This window comes from Haliotis rubra, unplaced genomic scaffold (assembly GCF_003918875.1).
Source record: "Haliotis rubra isolate DU_JTF1 unplaced genomic scaffold, ASM391887v1 Scf566, whole genome shotgun sequence".
Taxonomy (NCBI): domain Eukaryota; kingdom Metazoa; phylum Mollusca; class Gastropoda; order Lepetellida; family Haliotidae; genus Haliotis; species Haliotis rubra.
The window spans coordinates 666,702-687,635 of NW_025767264.1; the positions used below are offsets into that span (position 1 = coordinate 666,702).

Below are 20,934 nucleotides of genomic sequence, written 5' to 3' on the forward strand. Positions count from 1 at the left end.
TCTTTTCTGTGTTGTATTCCAATTCTGAAGGAATTTTCTGTGTGCACAGTTTCTTCATGTGGCTAGTATAGAATGTCATTCTGTTGTTTAAGGTTCTGAATGTCAAGTCCTGGAAAAGTAATCATATAAATATGATGACATTTATGATATAATTCTTTCAATGTTAATAGTTAAAGTAAGACAGTTACTATTTGTGTTCATACTTGTTAAAGTGGCTTCCAGTTGGCATATTTCTTTTGATGTAATTTGGTTTTGAATCACTGAACAGAGTGAAGAAATAAAACAAAACTTTGGTTAGAATTGTAGAACTTTATTCACAAAATATAACAGTGAAATTACATGGGTCTGGCTAGTAACTTTTTTATTTTTCTAGTAAAAGAAAATATTTGCTTGTCAAAGGTCATGTAGACCCTGCTGTTATTTTTATAATATAGCAGTCGACATGCTGCCCAGATAGATACTGTCAGAAAACACAAAGTTAGGACATTTCTGTCAGGTTGGCCAAAAACTCATCGGTTATGGCTGACTTATGACAGGGAAGGTGATTTAATATTTTGTAAACTATGTACTGAAAATGGTTTGACACAAGTTGCTAAATGCAGAAATTTTAAAAATATAACGTTGACCAGACATCTCACCATAATGATAATAAACTGTCCATTCAGGCTCCAAAACTTTGTGATGATTTCCAGGTTGCAACTGCACGTATGTATGAAAAACAAGACAAAGCAGCTGTCGCCTTGATGAAATCTGTTCATTGGTTAGCTTGTGAAAACATCCCACTGACAAAGTTTAAACGTTTTGTTGACTTTTTATATGAATTTGAAAACAAAGACATTGAAATTCTCAAGGAAGGTAAAATCAACTATGATTCTCCAACCACTACCAGTGATCTGTTAACATCTGTGTCTGATGTGATAGGGTATGAACTACAAGTTAAAATTGAAGAGTCTCCATTTGTTACAATTTAGGTACTACCAGCTCTGTTCTGTGAAATATCCCAGACCGGTCAGACTCACCTGTGCAACCTATAGTAACAATAAACCAGTTTGAATAATATTTGTGGCATTAATTTTTGTTAGGGACTCATAAAAGTTCTGAGGGACTCATAGTTATTCAGCTCAGTGAGTTCCGGGACTCAGGCAGTTGAATTTGTACACTTAATTATGATTTATTTGGAATAAATATCAATAAAATGACGCATCATGTCAATATGGCCATGGATGTGAGAATGTTTTTCATTACTTCCTTGAATGTCCATTGTATACTATTCAAAGACACAAACTGTTACAATCTTTAGAAAGTATTGTTAACAATTAGATCACTGATTGGTATTATTCTGATCTTACATGGCCATGTAGGTCTCTCAATTACTGAAAATCAGAATGTTTTCTAATATGTACATATCTATATCTCTCAAACAAAACGTTTTCTCACTTAAATTCTGCTGTACATATCCTATTAACCTTCTAGTTTAGTGTCTGTCAACTGACTGTCTGTCAAATGGGTGTCTGCCAATCAGGAGATAACCAAAAATTCATTTGATTGAATTTCTGACACAGCAGCTATGGCTAGGTTAACGAGATATTGACGACAACAAGCCATTGGACTCTAGACACTGGTCAATGTGCTCGAGTCATTGCTAATGACTTAAATTGCAGCGTTCGAATGATAGAATGTCTAAGACAGCGACAAAGCCACCAACAGCACTGATGACCATCCACGTAGTGGTCGACAACACGTCGCCAGGACCGTCATATCGTCCATCAACACCTCTCGTTAACCTAGCCATAGCTGCTGTGTTCAGAAAACAAGTGCCAAAACAACGATTGACATTCAAGCCAGCAATTTATGCCTGAATGCATGCATGATGCTCGTGCATCTCGATTTCAATGTTGTGTTTGTGTGAGCTCTTCCCTTTCAGTCTTTATGTGAATGATGTAATCTATTGAGACATTCATCAAAAGTATTATTGTCCTTACAGTTTTTTGAGACAGTTAAACTTTTCTGCTCATATGGGCCTTTCAGTAAGTGGGGCATATTTCAATGTGATACTTTGACCCATGCACTGACCATAGCACAGCTTCTGAATTAGTGTTTTTATTTGCACTAAAATCATCTAAAATGAAAAGGGTTGGTTCTCCTTTTAATGTGTTGTGAAACTATTATAACTCCTGTTGATTTATTCAAATGAATTGTAAACTGTATTATAGGCCACTATGCCCGCATTACAAATAAAACTGTCTGTCTGTCTACTACATATCCAGGTGAACTAATGTGCCTGAACTTTTGTAATCCGGCAGTATCCTCTCTGACAGGACTGACTCATATGTTATACTTTTTCAGGTACCAGTATCTCTACAGCTAACAGTCCCAGTATTGTATCCAGCTCTCCAGGCACTCCACCTGTAAACAGAACCATTATGTCTAGTCCTTTTACTGTTTTGTCTCGTCCAGAACACGCCTTTGCACATATACATCCTCAGGGTCATCAGGTGAGTCAGAATTAGTATCAAAATCTTAAAATTACAGACAATTTGAATGTGAGGAAGAATGTGTATTGGGGCATTTCATGTTAGTCCACATTGGTCACATAAAAAGCAAGTTTTACCAGAACCAAAGGTTCCATTGAACTTTACAGGCAGGTGTTATCTGTTGTCATTCTGTACTATTCATACTATTCAGTATTCAAAGTTAGATGTTTTCTTGGTTCCATCCATGGAGTGGAAACGACCTGAAACCTTGTTTGCAGCCTCTTGAAACACCTCATTGGAACACACCCATCTATAGCTGTAAGCAGTCACTGAAAGCTCATGCAAAGTCTTGCCCTGGTTGACCATATGACTCCCTAATGAAGGCATCCACAACTGTTGACGACCTGTCCTGAAACAGATTTTTGTTTTTATTATACCCCGCCGCGCGTTTAGCCGTACGAATTGGAATATCTTAAGAACTGTTCACTGGATTCTTTTCATATTTGGTACCTAGTTTCATCACAGTATAAGAAAGGTCCAACTCAGGTTTGGTGACCTTGACCTTCATTTCAAGGTCACAAGGGGACTTTAACATTTTACCTGCACGCTAAGCTATATCGCAGGGCCCAGTAGATTTTGGTGACCTTCACTTAATTTTCATGGTCATGGCGACACTTTGAAGATTTCAGCATGTAAACCTGCATGTTAAGCTATCTCAAGAACCGTTCACTGGATTTTCTTCGTATTTAACAACAAGTTTTATCGAGGGAAGGCGCAGGGCCCAGTCAATTTTGGTGACCTTCACTTAATTTTCAAGGTCACAGAGACACTTTGAAGATTTCAGCATATTAACCTACATGTTATGCTTGTCAGCGAGATACTTCAAGAACCATTCACTGGAGTTTCTTCATATTTGATACCAAGCTTCATCCAGGAAAGGCCCAGGGCCCAGTCGATTTTGGTGACCTTCACTTAATTTTCAAGGTCACAGAGACACTTTGAAGATTTCAGCATGTTAAATTGCATGTTAAGATAGTCAGCAAGATATCGCAAAAAATATTCACTGGATTTTCTTCATATTTGACACCAAGCTTCATCTATAGTTTGGCATGAAATGCATGTGGACCCGTTTTTTTGTAAATATCTCTTCATCCAATGACCCAATCAATCTCGAACTGTGCAAGTGGATGTTTTGTCAGACAACCTAATCACATTGTAAATCACCGTATCATCCGTATGATGGTTAACAGTTGGCACCCACTTTACCCTATTCACGACCTGTGACACCTCTTCATACCTGTCACGTTCATAGCTGACCTACATTGACGAACGTTGACCTTTATGACCCAACACTGCCGCTGTTACAGGTCATTGGCTCCCTCCCTCTGCAAGCATTCTGCGTTCTGCTGTTTATTTTGTTGACAGTTACATAGACAGATTCTTTAATACAAATGCATAAAATCAGTGATTTACAATGTGATTAGGTTGTCTGACAAAACATCCACTTGCACAGTTCGAGATTGATTGGGTCATTGGATGAAGAGATATTTACAAAAAAACGGGTCCACATGCATTTCATGCCAAACTATAGGTAAGGCCCAGGGCCCAGTCAATTTTGGTGACCTTCACATAATGTTTAGGGTCACGACGACACTTTGAAGATTTCAGCATGTTAACCTGAATTGTCAGCAAGATATTTTAAGAACGGTTCGCTGGATTTTCTTCATAGACTTTTAAGACTTCTCTTGAATGTTTTTTCAATAAGCAATAATTATACCGTAAACCTTCCCTCTGGATTATGGTTGCCTTAATTCTGTGGTTCCCACAGTCATATACAGAAAATAAAATGAAAAATTTAAACCCTAAGTCATAGCTATCCCTATTGGTATGCTTACTCTCTTAACCCCAAGAGTTACCTCCCCTTGACATGACGTCATCCTATTGTCTGTTTGAAAACCTCACAACTTTTCTGTATGCACTACTGTCAACACGTATAGAAGTGAAGTGAAAATTTTTAAACTTTACACAGCCTTCTGCACTAGATTCATCGTAGTAGGTTAGTGGTGTCGACATTTGGTCCGACGGACAATCGTATTTATATTATTTTATGTTTTATTTTGCTTTATTTTCCCCGCCCTTTTTTCCTTAGTTTTTCAGGAAGATATGGCGAAAAAAAGTGTGTCCAATGCCAAAAGTTCATGCCCGATCTTGACCCTCATTCCTTATGTGTAGCGTGTTTTTCGGGTATCCCATGCACATTAGTAGATCGCTGTTTATTATGTTCAGATTTATCTGAAATTGAATGGCTCAATATGGATACGGCTAGGTGTCAGTCCAAAAAGCGTAAATCTTCTCCGGGGGCAGAATCTAGTAAGTCTAAGAAATCTAATCCTAGTACACCATCTTCATCTCAAAGATCAGATTCTAAGGCAAGGTCTAAATCTAAATCTAGGTCGAAATCTGACTCAGCTCAAATTGACATGTCGGCTATGGCAGAATTATTCTCCTCCTTTAAATCGGAAATGCAGGCCTCGGTTAGCCTGTCTCTGAAGGATATGGAAGTGAGAAATGAAGCACGTATCAACTCTCTGCAGAGGATGTATTCAGAGAGGATTGATCACGGTGACATGGCTAATTACAATACTGATTGTTTGGCGAGGGCTCATGCCAGTCCATCTCTCAGTACCGCAAGGGCTGTAGGTGCTATGCCCGGGAAAGCCGGGTAACACCTACTGTCCCAACCGGAGAGCCATTCCCCACTGGGGGATAAGCCTGGGGCTTTAAGTGACGCCAACATGGTGGGCTTGGCCGGCTCCAGCCATGGTTTGGTTGCTGATCGGGCAACTCAAGCCAGGCCTATTGTTTCCAGGAACAATGCCCCCTGTCACACCAAGCCTGCTACCTTTTCCCACGTGGGGAATGGGCTTCAGTCGGATAGCGGTACGGAGCACGGGCTTCCCGCCTTCAACTCCCAACCCACTGGTAACCAGCACTGGTCCTAACGGTGATGGGTCGGCGCTGACGGCCAGTCATGGCCCTAGCGGTACTACCACGGGCGCCGCGGAATACATCGATACTAACAGGCCACCGATTTTGCCACTGGTCCCTCACTTATCTGACTCGGAAAGTACCTCTATTTATCCGTTGTCTCAACCTAACTTTATTATGAAGGAAGGGTTGCTCACAGTCCAAGCTAAGGATACATCGTCGGAAGACTTTTCCGCGGGTTGGTCTTTGATTCATGATTTATATCCTACCACGGTCCTGCCTCAAATAGATGAAACGGAGCGGGAAATCCCTGTAGAACTCGGTGCTTCAGGCTGCCTACCCCCGGAAAGGTTACCTAAATTATCTCTCCCTCATTCTTCGGCCTTGAAATCATCTCTGGATTCTTACAATGCTAATATGTCCAAGGCGTATACCATTGCGTCCCTACCCAAGCCGGTTCAGCTATGCCATCCATGACAGGTTTATACCAGCTAATACTCCTCAATTGGATAAGGATTTTTCCCAGCTGCAGGATTTTAAACCCAGGGATTCTTCCTTCAACTGCCAGCTTAAGGACCTTAAGGACATTGATGTCTCCTAACGTACATCCATAGACATTTTATCCTATACTAATTGGTTTGCCGCGGAGTTCGGGCCTTATTGCCGCCACTGTTCCAGAATTGTGAGGGTGTTAAGAAGGACACGTTAGTTTCTATGACTGCAGAAGAGGTTGCTATGGCGCATTCCTTTCTGGATGTGGTTTATCAGACAGTGGTGGATTGTACACATAACCAGATCTGTAATATTGGAAGAATTACAGCTATGGAAAGAACATCCAGGTTGAGTTCAGTTAGGAGTCTACCTGAGTCGGCCAAGGAATTACTTTTTCAACAGCCCCTTAATTCGGAGTCTCTGTTTCATGGAGAATGCAGTCAAGTGATTCAAGCTAAGGACGCTGTTACTTCGCGGAATTTGAATCAAAGATTAGCTTCAGCCTTGTTTTCACAGAACAGAGGCAGACCTCAGACTAGAACTAGGAGGGATCCGCCGGCACATACTCCTCGGTCGTCTTCGTCTATCCGCCGGGAGCCTTTCCAACGTTCAACCTTTGATAGAGGATCTGATACATAGGTCACGCTGATCTTTGTCTACGTTTGCTAACGCCAGGGGATTCCCCTCTACTAGGGGCAAAGGTAGAGGTACCAGTTCTTTTCGTGGATCAAGGGCAGGTGCTAGGAAGTTTTGACTCAAGTCCAACAATCCAACTTACTCCACCTTGCGATTTGGAAATGTCCCTCGACTTTTGTTCAACCTGTAGCTCAATCCCCAGTGGGAGGTCGTCTCGCACAGTACATAGACAATTGGAATCAAATTACTTCAGACAGCTGGATACTGTCAGTCATAGAGAGGGGATTTATCCTCCTGTGGGACAAGTTTCCCCCAGTAACTCATCAGCCGAGGGGAAGGAGATATTTCCTGCAGGGAGATCGTTTAACGGGAGCGTCAGAAGCCATTCAGCAGTTACTAGACAAGAGAGCTATAGTGGAAATTCCTCAGGAGGATCAATCTTGCGGTTTCTACTCCCCGGTATTTCTTGTGCCCAAGAAAGATACGGACAAAATGAGGATGATAATAGACCTGAAAGTATTGAACAAGAATTACTTAAGGAGACCACCCAAGTTCAAGATGGAATCTCTGGCCAACTTGAGAACTCTCATACAACGGGACTCCAAGTTCATCAGCATAGACCTGAAGGACGCTTACCTGCATGTGCTGATTCATCCTCTTAAAAGTATCTTCGGTTCGCGGTAAACAATTGGCTCTTCACAGTGGTTATAAATACCATCATGGCATTTTTACATCGCCGCCAGATCGCTATTCATGGATACCTGGAGGATTTCCTAGCAAGGAATACGATAGCTCAAATCCTGATCAAACAATCAAAATGTATCATCCACATGTTCACGCATCTCGGCTTCATAATTCACCCTGTCAAATCGGAACTGGAATCTACGTCGAGAATCAAGTATCTGGGAGCCATTCTCGACGCCAAAGCAGACCGAATCTTCACACCACGGGATCGATGGGACAAGATTCGGAACAGGATTGTCAGTCCAATGGGGAATGAAGCTGCATCGATTCGTGTATGGATGTTACTGATCGGCTCGCTCACGTCCATTGAAGACTTTACTATGGGAGGCAGAATACGCTTGCAGGAACCTCAGATTTGGCTAAACCAATTCCGCAGTCAGGATCTAGAGGAAACGATCTCTTCCCCATCTTAGTACGTCCAAGAACTATTATGGTGGACAGTCGACAGCAATGTTCTCCAGGGGGTGAACCTTCGACCTCCTCCTCCAGAGGTCTCAATTTATTCAGACGCCTCGACCACAGGCTGGGGTGCTCATATGGACGCATATCAGGCTCGAGGTATTTGGTCTTGGGAGGAAAGCACTCTTCACATCAACTGTCTCGAGATGTTGGCACTTCGGAAGGCCCTTTCCCACTGGTATTGGAAGCTTCATCGGAAAAGTATCATGCTTGTTACAGACAACAGTACGGTAGTAGCGTACATAAACAAGCAGGGAGGAACATAATCGCCCAACCTCCTTCATATTACTCAGGACTTGTTCAGGATAGCAGATATGATGAAGAGCGTAATCAGGGCACGCCACATACCGGGCAAAGTGAACATTTTAGCAGATTCCCTCTCCAAGCAGGGCAGGGTTGTGACTACGGAGTGGACTCTAAATATGGAGGCTTTCAAAGTCATTTCGAACAAGTGGGAGACCCCATCCATAGATCTATTTGCAACATCAAGGAACAACAGACGTCCGATCTTTGTGAGCCCTGTCCCGGATCCAAGGGCCTGGGCAGTAGATGCCCTGTCAATATCGTGGGAGAATCTCATAGCTTACGCATTCCCTCCTTTCAAACTAATACCAGACGTTCTGACCAAGATTGTTCAACACAATTGTGTAGTATACCTTGTAGCTCGAGCTTGGCCAACAAGGGTGTGGTTCACAGATCTGCTTCATCTTGTGACAGACAAGCCACTTCGACTACCCATGTGGGACAATCTGCTCAGTCAACCCAAGTCAAACACATTCCACAAGAATGTAAGTCTCCTGTCACTTCACGTTTGGAGGCTATCTGCAGTTCCCTCAAGGAACAGGGGTTTAACAAACAGACTACTATGGCTATCTCCGAATCTATTAGACCATCAACAGCATGATGCCAAGTGGAATGCTTTCAACCAGTGGAGAAGAGAGCAGCGACTCCTCAGTCTTCCAGTCACCATCCCCGTCATAGCGAACTTCTTGTTCTACCTCAGGTCAGTTAAGAGACTGAAACACAATACAATTGAAGGCTATAGATCTGCAATTGCGTCAGTGTTAGATCTACAAGGACCTTGCATAAGCTTATCAGATCATTCCAGATTAGGGACATTACTTCCCCATCAAGATTTCCTAAATGGGACCTTTGTCTAGTTTTACAAGCTCTACAGAGATATCCGTTCTAACCTATGCAAGATACCACTTTGAAATATTTGAGCTTCAAGACAGCATTCCTATTGGCTTTTGCAACGGCGTCAAGAGTGTCGGAACTGCATGCGATTGACGTGAATTCCATTGTCTTTGCGGAAGGATATAAGTCAATGTCTTGTAGGACAGTACCGGGAGTTCGCGGCTAAGAACCAGAATGCTGCATCAGGTCCACTGGGACACAGATCTTATGTGATACCAGCTCTACCAGCCACTGCTTCAAGATCTGACAGATCAAGATTACTATGTCCAATTAGAGCTCTTAGATGGTACCTACATCACACATCTAGTTTTAGACGGAGTCGTTGTCGTCTTTTCTTATCTTGCAAAACGAATGTAGATTCAGAAATCTCCAAGAACACTATTGCTTCCTGGCTCAGAAAGACTATTGCCTTTGCCTATCAGGGGTTGGATCAAGAGACAGTTTCCACTAAGTTTTCCCCTCATGAGATTAGGGCTTTAGCTTCTTCATTAGCAGCATGGGGCTCAGTTTTCAGTTGAGAAAGTTGTCATGAGTTGTCAATGGAAATCTTTTATTAATTTTTATCTAAGAGATGTAGCCTCTTCTTTGGAGGGCCTTAAGTCCCTGGGTCCCTTAGTAGTGGCACAGGACCTCTCCTCCGTCTAGTGCCCCCTATTTTTGTTTTGTTTTTGTTTTTGTTTTGTTTTTGTTGGGGGGATCCTGTAGTTTATCGGGTTGAGGGACCAAGTGTCGGGCACCCGATCTTCAAGTGTGACTCACATCAAGGAAGGAAGATGAGTAATGAGAAGAATCAGGTAGGGAACGATTTGTATATCCCTTCTTATAACTAACCGAGCACTATTCTGGGTTCAGTTATTTAGGGAGTAGTCTCTTTCTTTCGTTCCGCTATTATGTAGGTTTGGTCAAATAATCATCTAGAAGTGTCTCAGAACCGGAAATGACGTCCATGAGAAGGAATTATCGGTTTGGGGGGTCAACTAGGAAACCGGAAATGACGTCATAGACCATAATCCAGAGGGAAGGTTTACGCTATAATTAGGAACAATTACATGTATTGTTAGTAATTGCTAGTAAACTTACCTCTGGATTATGGGATTTATGTCCTGCCCGACCTTCCCCGCCTTATCCTTTAGAAGTTATATATTTGAGAAAAATTGTAAGTTTTCAAACAGACAATAGTATGACGTCATGTCAAGGGGAGGTAACTCTTGGGGTTAAGAGAGTAAGCATACCAATAGGGATAGCTATGACTTAGGGTTTAAATTTTTCATTTTATTTTCTGTATGTGAGTGTGGGAACTACAGAATTAAGGCAACCATAATCCAGAGGTAAGTTTACTAACAATTACTAACAATACATGTAATTGTTCCTTTCTCTAGTACTAGTTTTGCATATTTCATACACTATTCATATATATGACATTCATGTCAAGGTCAAAGTCAGTCTTGAAAATATGTGTGTGTTTGAACAACTAAAGAGCCAGATATCAAAAGAGGTTGATTAGTCATGTTTTTGTTGACATTAAACTTCATCTTAAACTTTCATTAATTTATAAGCGGCGGGGGATTATGTCACCTTAGTGACAATGCTTGTTATCCCCCGCAAAGCGTTTTGCGGGAGTTATTAAAATGGACTCTGTCCGTGCGTGCATCCGTCCATCTGTCCGTGCACATTTGTCTTGTCCGGAGCAGAACTCTAAAACCGTTCAATATTTCTTCACCAAACTTGGCACATAGATAGATCTGGTGGTGTACTTGTGCCTTTTGGTAGTTTTGGAATTCTGAATAAAATATTTTTGGCGTTTCCTTGGCAACAAGTTTGACTTAGCCTGAAATTGGTGGTTGTGCTCTTTTCCGGAGCAGAACTCTAAAACCATTCACTATTTCTTCACCAAACTTGGCACATAGATTGTTCTGGTGGTGTACTTGTGCCTTTTGGTAGTTTTGGATTTCTGAATAAAATATTTTTGGCATTTCCATGGCAACAAGTTTGACTTAGCCTGAAATTGTGGTAGTGCTCTTTTCCGAAGCTGAACTCTAAAACTGTTCAATATTTCTTCACCAAACTTGGCACATAGATAGATCTGGTGCCTTTTGGTAGATTTGGAATTCTGAATAAAATATTTTTGGCATTTCCATTGCAACAAGTTTGATTTAGACTGAAATTGGTGATAGTGCTCCTTTCTGGAGCAGAACTTTAAAAACCTTTCAATACTCTCCTTCCACTTTTCTATATACACACCTAAATATTTGACATAATCATAACTCGTAGACATAATCATGAAGAGTATTTTGCCATTGCGGGGGATATTGATGACTTTGTCTTCTTGTTTTGTCTCATTTATCTTTCAGATATTTGGCTTGTTGTTTTTATCTTAAGAGAGTAAACAGTAAAAAGGAAAAAATAAAAAAATAAGTACAATTAAATGGGATCAAGAAAGATAACTGACAAATGATGTTTTATTAAAATGATAGAGGGTGAAGATGTAATGAATAGGATGGGTACGTTATAACGGATGTTTTTCGTTGCACAAATCAATTCATCTTGCATCAGTAGTTGGGATAAACATTCCAACGCCTGTAAATGCCTTCATGATGTTCAAAATGGAAAGCCAGAAGTCAAAGACTATAGGCACTGATCCCGAACAAATTTCGGTGGACTGGTTGTTGCTTTTGTTATTGTCTTTCTTCCTTTTTCTTTTACCCGGATGATATCCCAGAATTCTTGACTGGTTCGTGACCTCTGCTGCGCCACCTGCAAGTGCAATTGATAGTATAGGTATACATTGATCAACAAAGATGAAATCGTTTTTACTCAATAATATTTCCATCTTCATTATTATGATAACAAATGAAAACATTTTGAAGTTTAACCATCTGCCAGTAGTAAAAATTCTTAGGACTGAAAAATAATGAAGTCAATGTACGTCTTTATATTTTGTCTTATTATCCTAATTACTTTATATTCATATTTGTATGCATTTTGAAACTTAATAAATAGCACACAATCTGCTAATACTTATGGTGAATCTTTAACGTGACTCTAATATCTGAACATTTTATAAATTGCAAACATGAATCATATTTCACACACACGCCCTAAGTGCAACCTAGTGTATGTTCTGTCGCATTACACTTTATGGCGAAAAAAAATGATTCTGTTGAATGCTACAACAAATGAATCAAACCAAATGCAAATATTAAAAATTAAAACAAACAAAAGTTATTGCAACAATGTTAGGCTATTACCTTGTTCGAGGAATGTATCCAACAATGTCAGGCTATTACCTTGTTCGAGGAATGTATCCATCAATATCAGGCTATTACCTTGTTCGAGGAATGTATCCATCAATATCAGGCTATTACCTTGTTCGAGGAATGTATCCATCAATATCCACATAAAGGAACAACATGCCATACATCTGCAGCTGACAAAGAATGCTGTTCCATGTCATGTGTCTTAACAGTCTAATATGCGAAAAAGTGATATATCGTTTCAGGTTTTTCACATAGGTGTATAATCTCATTGGTCACCCAAGATAGTGCACATGGCAACTAATTGCATGGTGTCCGCCATTCTTTAAAAAAGTACTTTAGTTGATGAGCAATCAATCTATGTATTGGCGGTTAATCCTTTGAAGGAATGATGTTTTTTTACACAGACACTTTACGAAAGGGTGTATTCAGTATAGATTAGTAAATGCACATACATAAACACTACCTTTTTGACAAATCTGCTGTGCAAGATAAAAGTAATTAATCAATCAGCGTGTTATGGGTTATTCCTCTTGCTGCATTTCCATGCACATATTACATAAGATGTAATACATTTGCCACATCAGACCTTAATTTATATTTTTGATTATTTACTCCAGACACAAGAAATGCCAAATAAGAACCTTTGTCGGGTAATCTGAGTGGTGTTGCCACTAACTATACCTGTTATAAATTCATTAACTGACCATCAAGTGAATGATGACAAATAACATGAGTAGGTTTATACCACTAAACACGTGTTACAACAAGGGAGTAGTTATCACTGTATTGCATGAAACTTTAATTGCCTGAAAAAAACTTATGGACCGACACTGTTTTGAGGATACGAACAGAACTTCATTGTTGCATAAGAAATACATATAAGCATTTGCTGTGTGAAAAACTGTATATACCTATTTACCTAACTAAATTTTAGGATTTTTCTAGCATTGGCGAAGTGGGGTTGTTTAGTTTACGTCTTCAAATAAATCAAATGTGTGTTTTTCATACCGTAGGTAATAGACATCATATTTTTACATGACATGATTACTGATTTACTGTCAACAAGCAATACAATGTCTTCATCTTCCTGCCTTCATCGATCATGTATCAGGTCAGTCTACAATCACTCTTGCTTCATCTATGATCCAACTGGTTCACTCCCCCATTTGTCAGACGTGCCATTTGTCAGAGAGCCCAATTATCAGACAGACCAGTCAAGTGTGACCAGTGTAACTGCCTGGGTTTACCCACTATTTAATGAGCTGCTGCAAACTGTAAACAGAGTAGGCAACTCCCCACTCTCAAATTCGTTAAGTGATACAGATTAACCAGATTATGATTGTGTTTGTAAATTGCTTTTGATCAGTGTGACGGGTTGCATGTGTTGTAGTAACGAAATTTGGAGTAGTTTGTTTAACTATATGGAATACAGGAAGTACATGAGGCTCTGTAAATATTATTCAATAGGTTTTAACTGAATTTGTTTTGCATTATTTTATTACTTAAATGGATTAAACTTCTCCAAAACATAAGTATAATCTCACATGTACTATATAACATGAACTCTAAAGTCAGTAAGATATCGCTGTAATGGCTGGTATATGCAGAGTTGAATTCATTGAATCTCAGAGAGGAACCCCACAAGTATTTCTTGATGGCTTCACCTACTCTAAGAATAGAACCAGAGGCCAGACCACACACTGGAGATGTATCATCAAGACATGCCGAGGGAAATGTTCCACTGTTGGGGACTTACTGAAAGATTTCTCGGACCACTGCCATCCACCTAGAGAACCGACTCAAGTCCAGTTTGTTAGCAGTTTGCGGAAACGGGCCAGAGAAGAAGCTACGCCTGTCCAGGCTTGAAGCTTGAAGAGTTCCCTCTACCGACATCGCCGAACAACAATCCCTGTACTTCCACAGACGAGAGCTGATGTTCACCTAGAAGGGTGATGGACGACAACCAGAGATGGCAGAAGATTTCTACTCTGTGAAGATGGCGAAGAAGACAAGATCCTGATCTTTTCCACTGATGAACAGCTGAGATGTCTTTCCGAAGCAGATACAATCTACATGGATGGTACCTTTTCCTGTTGCTCCAACCTTTGGAACCAGCTGTACACTGTACATGCCCACAGTGGATATACGATGTACCCACTTGTCTTCACCCTGCTGCCCAACTGACAACAGACAATATATGCCATGCTGTTCACGCTGCTGAAGACAGAGGTGCAGCAGATTCTCAACCAACCCTTGTCACCAGCTACTGTGCAGACAGACTTTGAGATGGCGGCCATTCGAGCAGAGGGTGAGTTCCCCACAGCAGACATCAAGGGGTGTTTCTTCCACTTTACCCAGGCTATTTGGAGGAAAACTCAAGATCTAAGCTTAGCTGTCCAGTACAAGGAAGATACCCAAGTGCAGAGTTGGAATCGAAGAGCAGCTGGACTTTCCCTACTTCCTCTTCCTGATGTACAAGAAGCCTGGTTGGAGACTATGGAGGCAACACCTGAAATTGCAAGGTCCCAAGACTTCAATGATTACATGGTGACGACATGTTAATTGGGAAGGCGAAAACGAAATTTGCTTAATGTTTATATACGCTAAAAAAGTCGCCTTAACGCGAAGGAACTGTTTGGCTTGTATGAGGCTGTCTGTCACCTATATTGAAATTAGTGCTGGTTATCACTAACAATATGCAGAATGGAGCTCAGTAATTGATCAATAATTAATTGTAATCATAAACCTCACAACAAACTTGTGTGGGCAATAACAGAACACAATCATAACATTGTGCAAATGAAACCGGCCCCGATTAATACAATGATCATTTGGAGATACTTCCTCTTGAGTCACGCACACAAGTATGTTGTTTACATTGCAGTTTTACTAGTCAGGAAACTGCATCAGTTGTTTATGCCTTGATTTAATAAACATAGCAATAAGAAACATACTGTCTAAAGTTTAGTTTGATATTTCATTTTCATGAAGATCAATCAGTCTCCCAAGCTAATCAATAATCACTGATGCAACCGAGATCGAACAATTGACAGATTTTTCTGTCAGTTGCTCCAGCCCTAGTTGAAATTGTTGATATTTCAGGGGTAGCTGAAAGGTTGACCTTTACTACCAAGGATTTATAGTAAACCTTTAACAGTCTGCATGTATGAAGGGCATCATCTCAATGTGTATACTGGCTGAACCTGAACCACATACACATACAGGCACATGTTTCTGCAGGCATCAAACTTACGTCTCCAATTCCAACAGAAATATCACTTGACATGTGCTCGATGAAAGTAAAGGTGCTTGAATCAAATAATAAATAGCAACATTATGGCAGCAATGATGTCTGTGTCAGTCCTTGCCCAACAATTTGTAGCCACTATTTCTTTCATGTACATGATGTAGTACTAATATACCAAGAAAAATACCATGTTTTTATACCCCCGCTACGAAGTAACGGGGGTATATAGCATTCATTCTGTCCGTCCGTCCCGCCCGAAACTTTGTCCGGAGCATATCTCTTAAAGTTTACATGCTAGGTTCACCAAACTTCACACACGCTATTCATTACCCATTCATGTGCCTTTTGCTATTTTAATTTTTTTTCAGAATTTTGTTTTATTGCTGTTTCCATGGAAACACGACTTGGCGCCAAATGTGTTTGATGGTTTTGTCCGGAGCATATCTCTTAAAGTTTTCATGCTAGGTTCACCAAACTTCACACACATGTTAATCATTACCCATTGATGTGCCTTTTGCTATTTTAAAGTTTTTTCAGAATTTTATTTTTTTGCTGTTTCCATGGAAACACGACTTAGTGCCAAATGTGTTTGGTGGTTTTTGTCCGGAGCATATCTCTTAAAGTTTACATGCTAGGTTCACCAAACTTCACACACATATTAATCTTTACCCATTGATGTGCCTTTTGCTATTTTAAAGTTTTTTCAGAATTTTCTTTTGTTGTTGTTTCCATGGAAACATGACTTTGTGCAAAATGTATTTGATGATTACCTGGCCACAGCATATCATTGAAACTATACATGCTAGGTTCACCAAACTTAATACACAAGTTAATCATGACCCACAGATATGCCATGTGCTAAAAAAACCCAATCTTCATCGACGTCCACTTCATTGTGTGCAACAAGTTCAATTGTATGTCAGGTTTCCACGGAAAACACAAAAAAGTAATGTTTCCATAAATTATTACTGTAATCAGTACATGGCAAAACAATTACCTAACATGTATATAAAGTTTAGTAGAGTAAAGGGGAAAGTCTTGTGAGCTGCTGATCCTTGTCACATTATATATATCTATATCATGTCCCAAAGTGGGAAGTGGGGGTATGTGAGCTGTGCTCACTTCTACACTTGTTTGCGAACAGTTTCCACAGTAAATATGTTCCATATTTTACTTAGTTATGTAAAATGGGCTGCTGGCCTACTTACTTAATTTTTTTTACATGTCTGTTTTACCGTTTGTTTTACTGTTTGAACTGTTAGCTTCACAGCTATAAATTCAACAAATTAGTAACCATTTGTATGAACCTGGTACATCTTAAATATGTCTTCAATTTATTGTATAAAATGCCATTTATATTACGTCTTGCTTTTTTGACAGGTGTTTACCTATCCCAGCATTAGTCCAGTAAATGCCATAAGTGGAGTGATCAGCCCAACTACTCTTAGCCTGATAGCATCGCCTGTAGCCACGCCACGCACAACTCCTCGCTCAACACCAATACCTCGGTGGACCACACCATTTATCCCTTTGGATGAAAATATGGACTACAATATGTTGGCTAACATAATGCCAACAGTGAACCCAGATGAAGGACTTTTGAATGAAGGTATTATATGAATGAAATTGTATGTAAATGAATGGGATGATTCACACAGCTGTTGTGGATCATCTGTTTCTGGAACATTTTCTCTTCAAATAACACTTGACCAAAGAAGCTGAGACATGATTCATTGGAATTCTGTCTCATCTTCTTTCATTTCATGCTGTGATTCTAACTATTATTTAAGGTAAATACAATGTCCAGCCAAACCAGTTATTCCAAGTTGACAGTGACTCAAAGACATGTATTCACAAGCTGTGCTTTACTTTTTATCCCCCTCAACGCTTTTTTCGGGGGGGGAGGAAAAAATTAAAATGGACTCAGTCCGTGCGTCCGTCTGTCCGTGCACATTTGTCTTTTCCGGAGCAGAACTCTAAAACTGTTCACTATTTCTTCACCAAACTTGGCACATAGATAGATCTGGTGGTGTACTTGTGCCTTTTGGTAGTTTTGGAATTCTGAATAAAATATTTTTGGCGCTCCATGGCAACAAGTTCGACTTAGACTGAAATTGTGGTAGTGCTCTTTTCCGGAGCAGAACTCTAAAACCGTTCAATATGTTGTCACCAAACTTGGCACACAGATAGATCTGGTGGTGTACTGGTGCCTTTTGGTAGTTTTGGAATTCTGAATAAAATATTTTTGGCTTTGGCTTTTCCATGGCAACAAGTTTGACTTAGCCTGAAATTGTGGTAGTGCTCTTTTCTGGAGCTGAACTCTAAAACTGTTCAATATTTCTTCACCAAACTTGGCACATAGATTGGTCTGATGGTGTACTGGTGCCTTTTGGTAGATTTGGATTTCTGAATAAAATATTTTTGGCATTTCCATGGCAACAAGTTTGACTTAGACTGAAATTGGTGATAGTGCTCCTTTCTGGAGCAGAACTTTTAAACCATTTCAATACTCTCCTTCCACTTTTCTATGTACACACCTAAATATTTGACATAATCATAACTCGTAGACATAATCATGAAGAGTATTTTGCCATTGCGGGGGATATTGATGACTTTGTCACTTGTTTTTCCATTGCATTACACATCAAGATTATATGATCAAACTACTTTGTTTCAGAACGATTCTTCCCAGTGGTACACAATAGTGAAGGTATGGAATCAGGTGGTAGCAGTGGCAGCTCAGGTTCTTCACACCAGCATCAGCAGCAGCAGCCGCCACCACCACAACCTGCCCAGGCGGGTCAGCACTCCAGTCCCCACACGTCTAGTGTAGTACCTCCATCAGCAGCACCCCCTTCCCCACATAAGTCTCAAGCACATGAGCAGACTTGATCAATATACCTCTCGCCATGAGGCGAATTTTAAAGGAATGCAAAGGCACTGAAAGTGCATGCTTGGCTGTGATAGCATTGTTTGTTACAAATTGTACATTGGTGTGTTCCAACAACAATAACATATTGGTGTTGTATGTTACTATTATTATCATTATTATGATGACTATTATTCTATATAGTTACCCAATTTTATTCTTTCCTTGTTCAAGAAAGTTGTTTTTAAGACTTACAAGAGATTTGTGAATGGAGTATTTATAAACAGGAAAGTGTAAGACACAGATGTTGTATGAGATTCAACTCCAAACACTTCTTCATATTTAACTGATTTTATTTTATTTGCCCATTTGAGCAGCTGTGATGTTTTATACTTGCATGTTTGAGTATTAAAGCTGTGCTTCCATAACTATGCAGTTTCGAAGGTCTTAATGTGTATAGTTAAAAGGTTACTTTTCTATGTTGTTCCATTTGTCAATGACACATTAGGATGTTATGCAATGCAACTTTTCATTTTTGTAATCTGTTAATATTAAACCAACAGAGAAAGTTTCCAAGATTTGTTTTTAACTCTCATGAATGATTAGTCAGTCCAACAGAGGCAGTTCTACTGCCGCAGTAATAAGAATTCCATTTACATCGCTGGGATGTATTATTCTGTTATGACTTATGGTCAGCCTTAAGGTCACTCCTACAAAATCGAGGTGAGATACTGGTACCTCAAACACTGTAGGAAATGCCGGACAAAATGCATTAAAACAAGTAGTATAAGAAATAGAGGCCATGACAGGTCCCCTATAAGTGATAGTTTGAACTCCAGCCCCTGACAGGGTAAAAATATGGATGAATGAAGGCGGACCATCATTCGCCATCCATGCAAAATCATTCCCCTTAGAGATAAGATATTGTTAGAAGTATAACGAAAAAATGAACGTTGGTCTAGACTAATAGGGCTATATTATACTCCAAGATCTTATAATGCTGTGTCAGAAGATTTGTTGGGAGTAGAAATGCCACCGTTTAATAGTAGAAATGCCGCCGTTATGCATAGTTGGTTCTGTTGAGCTAGAAGGTGAAGGAATCACCAGAGTTTTGTTTGAAAACGGACGTGTTATTTGGCCGCGCGAAAGGCTGGAAAGAGCGTTAGAAGAGAATTCACACCATGCTTTAACATTAGAGTTTGTGAAAGGAACAATCAAGTGCCTATGCGATTTTTGAGCTCGTTATTGAGAAGAAAGAACAATCCCGAGTATAGCTGGAATACCAATAACTTGAAGGTCTTACCTAAAACCTCGAATATGATGATGATTTTCAGTGACCACGGCTCCGATAGCCTGTCACAGAACCGCTATTCCCTACACTACATACTACGTCCATGCAAACCGCTGGGAGCCGAACTCAAACTGAATGATTTCAACAGCACGGTCGTGCTATCGAACAACAGGAAAAGCAGCTTGAGACTCGGCCAACCTCTTGCCAGAACACTCGGGCTGACGTCGAACGAAATACCGCAGCAAACCACCATGATGGGCACGAAACTGCCCAACCTAGTTCCCTATCGCGAACTGTGCATTCATCTCGATCAAATAAGCACGGTCGATAACATTCAAGGCGAACGGCCTTGAGACATGCCGGTCAAAAAGGAAAACTACAACGACGGTAGAACCGAGTTGTTTCCGTCCCTGCAGTACAAGAAATTAACCCGAGGCATGATCATGGAATTAAAAGTATCCATTTTAGATATAAAGCATGAACCAATACACGTAGGATATCTCAGCACAACGCTGACGTGACTTCTTACGTGAGTCTCCAAGGAGTAACAGTGACCTTGGACACAAAAATTTCACTAGCCAAAATGTTCTTACCCGATAATATACATCTCATCAGCTTGAAATGCACGCACAATAGATTGACAGAAAACCAATTGAAAATTATTTCGTAAAAATTATAACGATGGACGTTACAAAACACGTTACCATAGCGCTCTCTGACTTTGGGGACACGCAGGGATTCGATCGACCTGGCACAGAAAACAATACCTTTTACGCCTTTCACTTGCAAAACAATGTGTACGTGCGACAAAAAGTCTAAAAAAAAATCGACTGGCTGATTGATGTCACCATCACCTCGGCATCGTTCATATTTCTAAAAGACAGTTACGTCTCCGAAATCATAAACAAAGGGATCATTCTCACGTCTTTCATGATGAAATTTGATAATACCATACAAGTATTGTGAATACCGGGCAACATGTTAGCTCCAGTCAACTCAAATGCGTCTTTACTGTCCGACATACCCAATTATCAACTGTATTTTTTTTATTCAAACTTCGGCATAAAATTACACACCACGCTCATAATAGAGTGACATCACACCAACGTACAAATCAGGCATGTGTATCTCGTCAATGTTCCCTCGGAAGATCTAGTACTTTTGAATGGGTTGACCATAAACTGGTCAACACGCACCAACGTTGCCATATTTTCTTAAGACCTGGGTGGATACCTTTAACAAGCCTCAACGGGGTTCGTGTTCAGCTCTCTCCTATTTAC

General features: G+C 40.2%; 1 protein-coding gene across 3 annotated transcripts in view; it reads left to right on the forward strand.

Annotated features, from left to right (window-relative positions):
- Positions 1-18,934, forward strand: part of LOC124254147 (nuclear factor 1 X-type-like) — a 133,005-nt gene extending 114,071 nt beyond the window's left edge. For all 3 annotated transcript variants that reach the window (XM_046688025.1, XM_046688024.1, XM_046688026.1), the window contains 3 exons: positions 2,347-2,495; positions 16,875-17,103; positions 18,172-18,934. In XM_046688025.1, coding sequence (XP_046543981.1) covers positions 2,347-2,495; positions 16,875-17,103; positions 18,172-18,386 — 593 coding nt within the window. In that variant the 3' untranslated portion in view covers positions 18,387-18,934. The remainder of the gene's footprint in view (positions 1-2,346; positions 2,496-16,874; positions 17,104-18,171) is intronic.
- Positions 18,935-20,934: the final 2,000 nt, after the last annotated feature.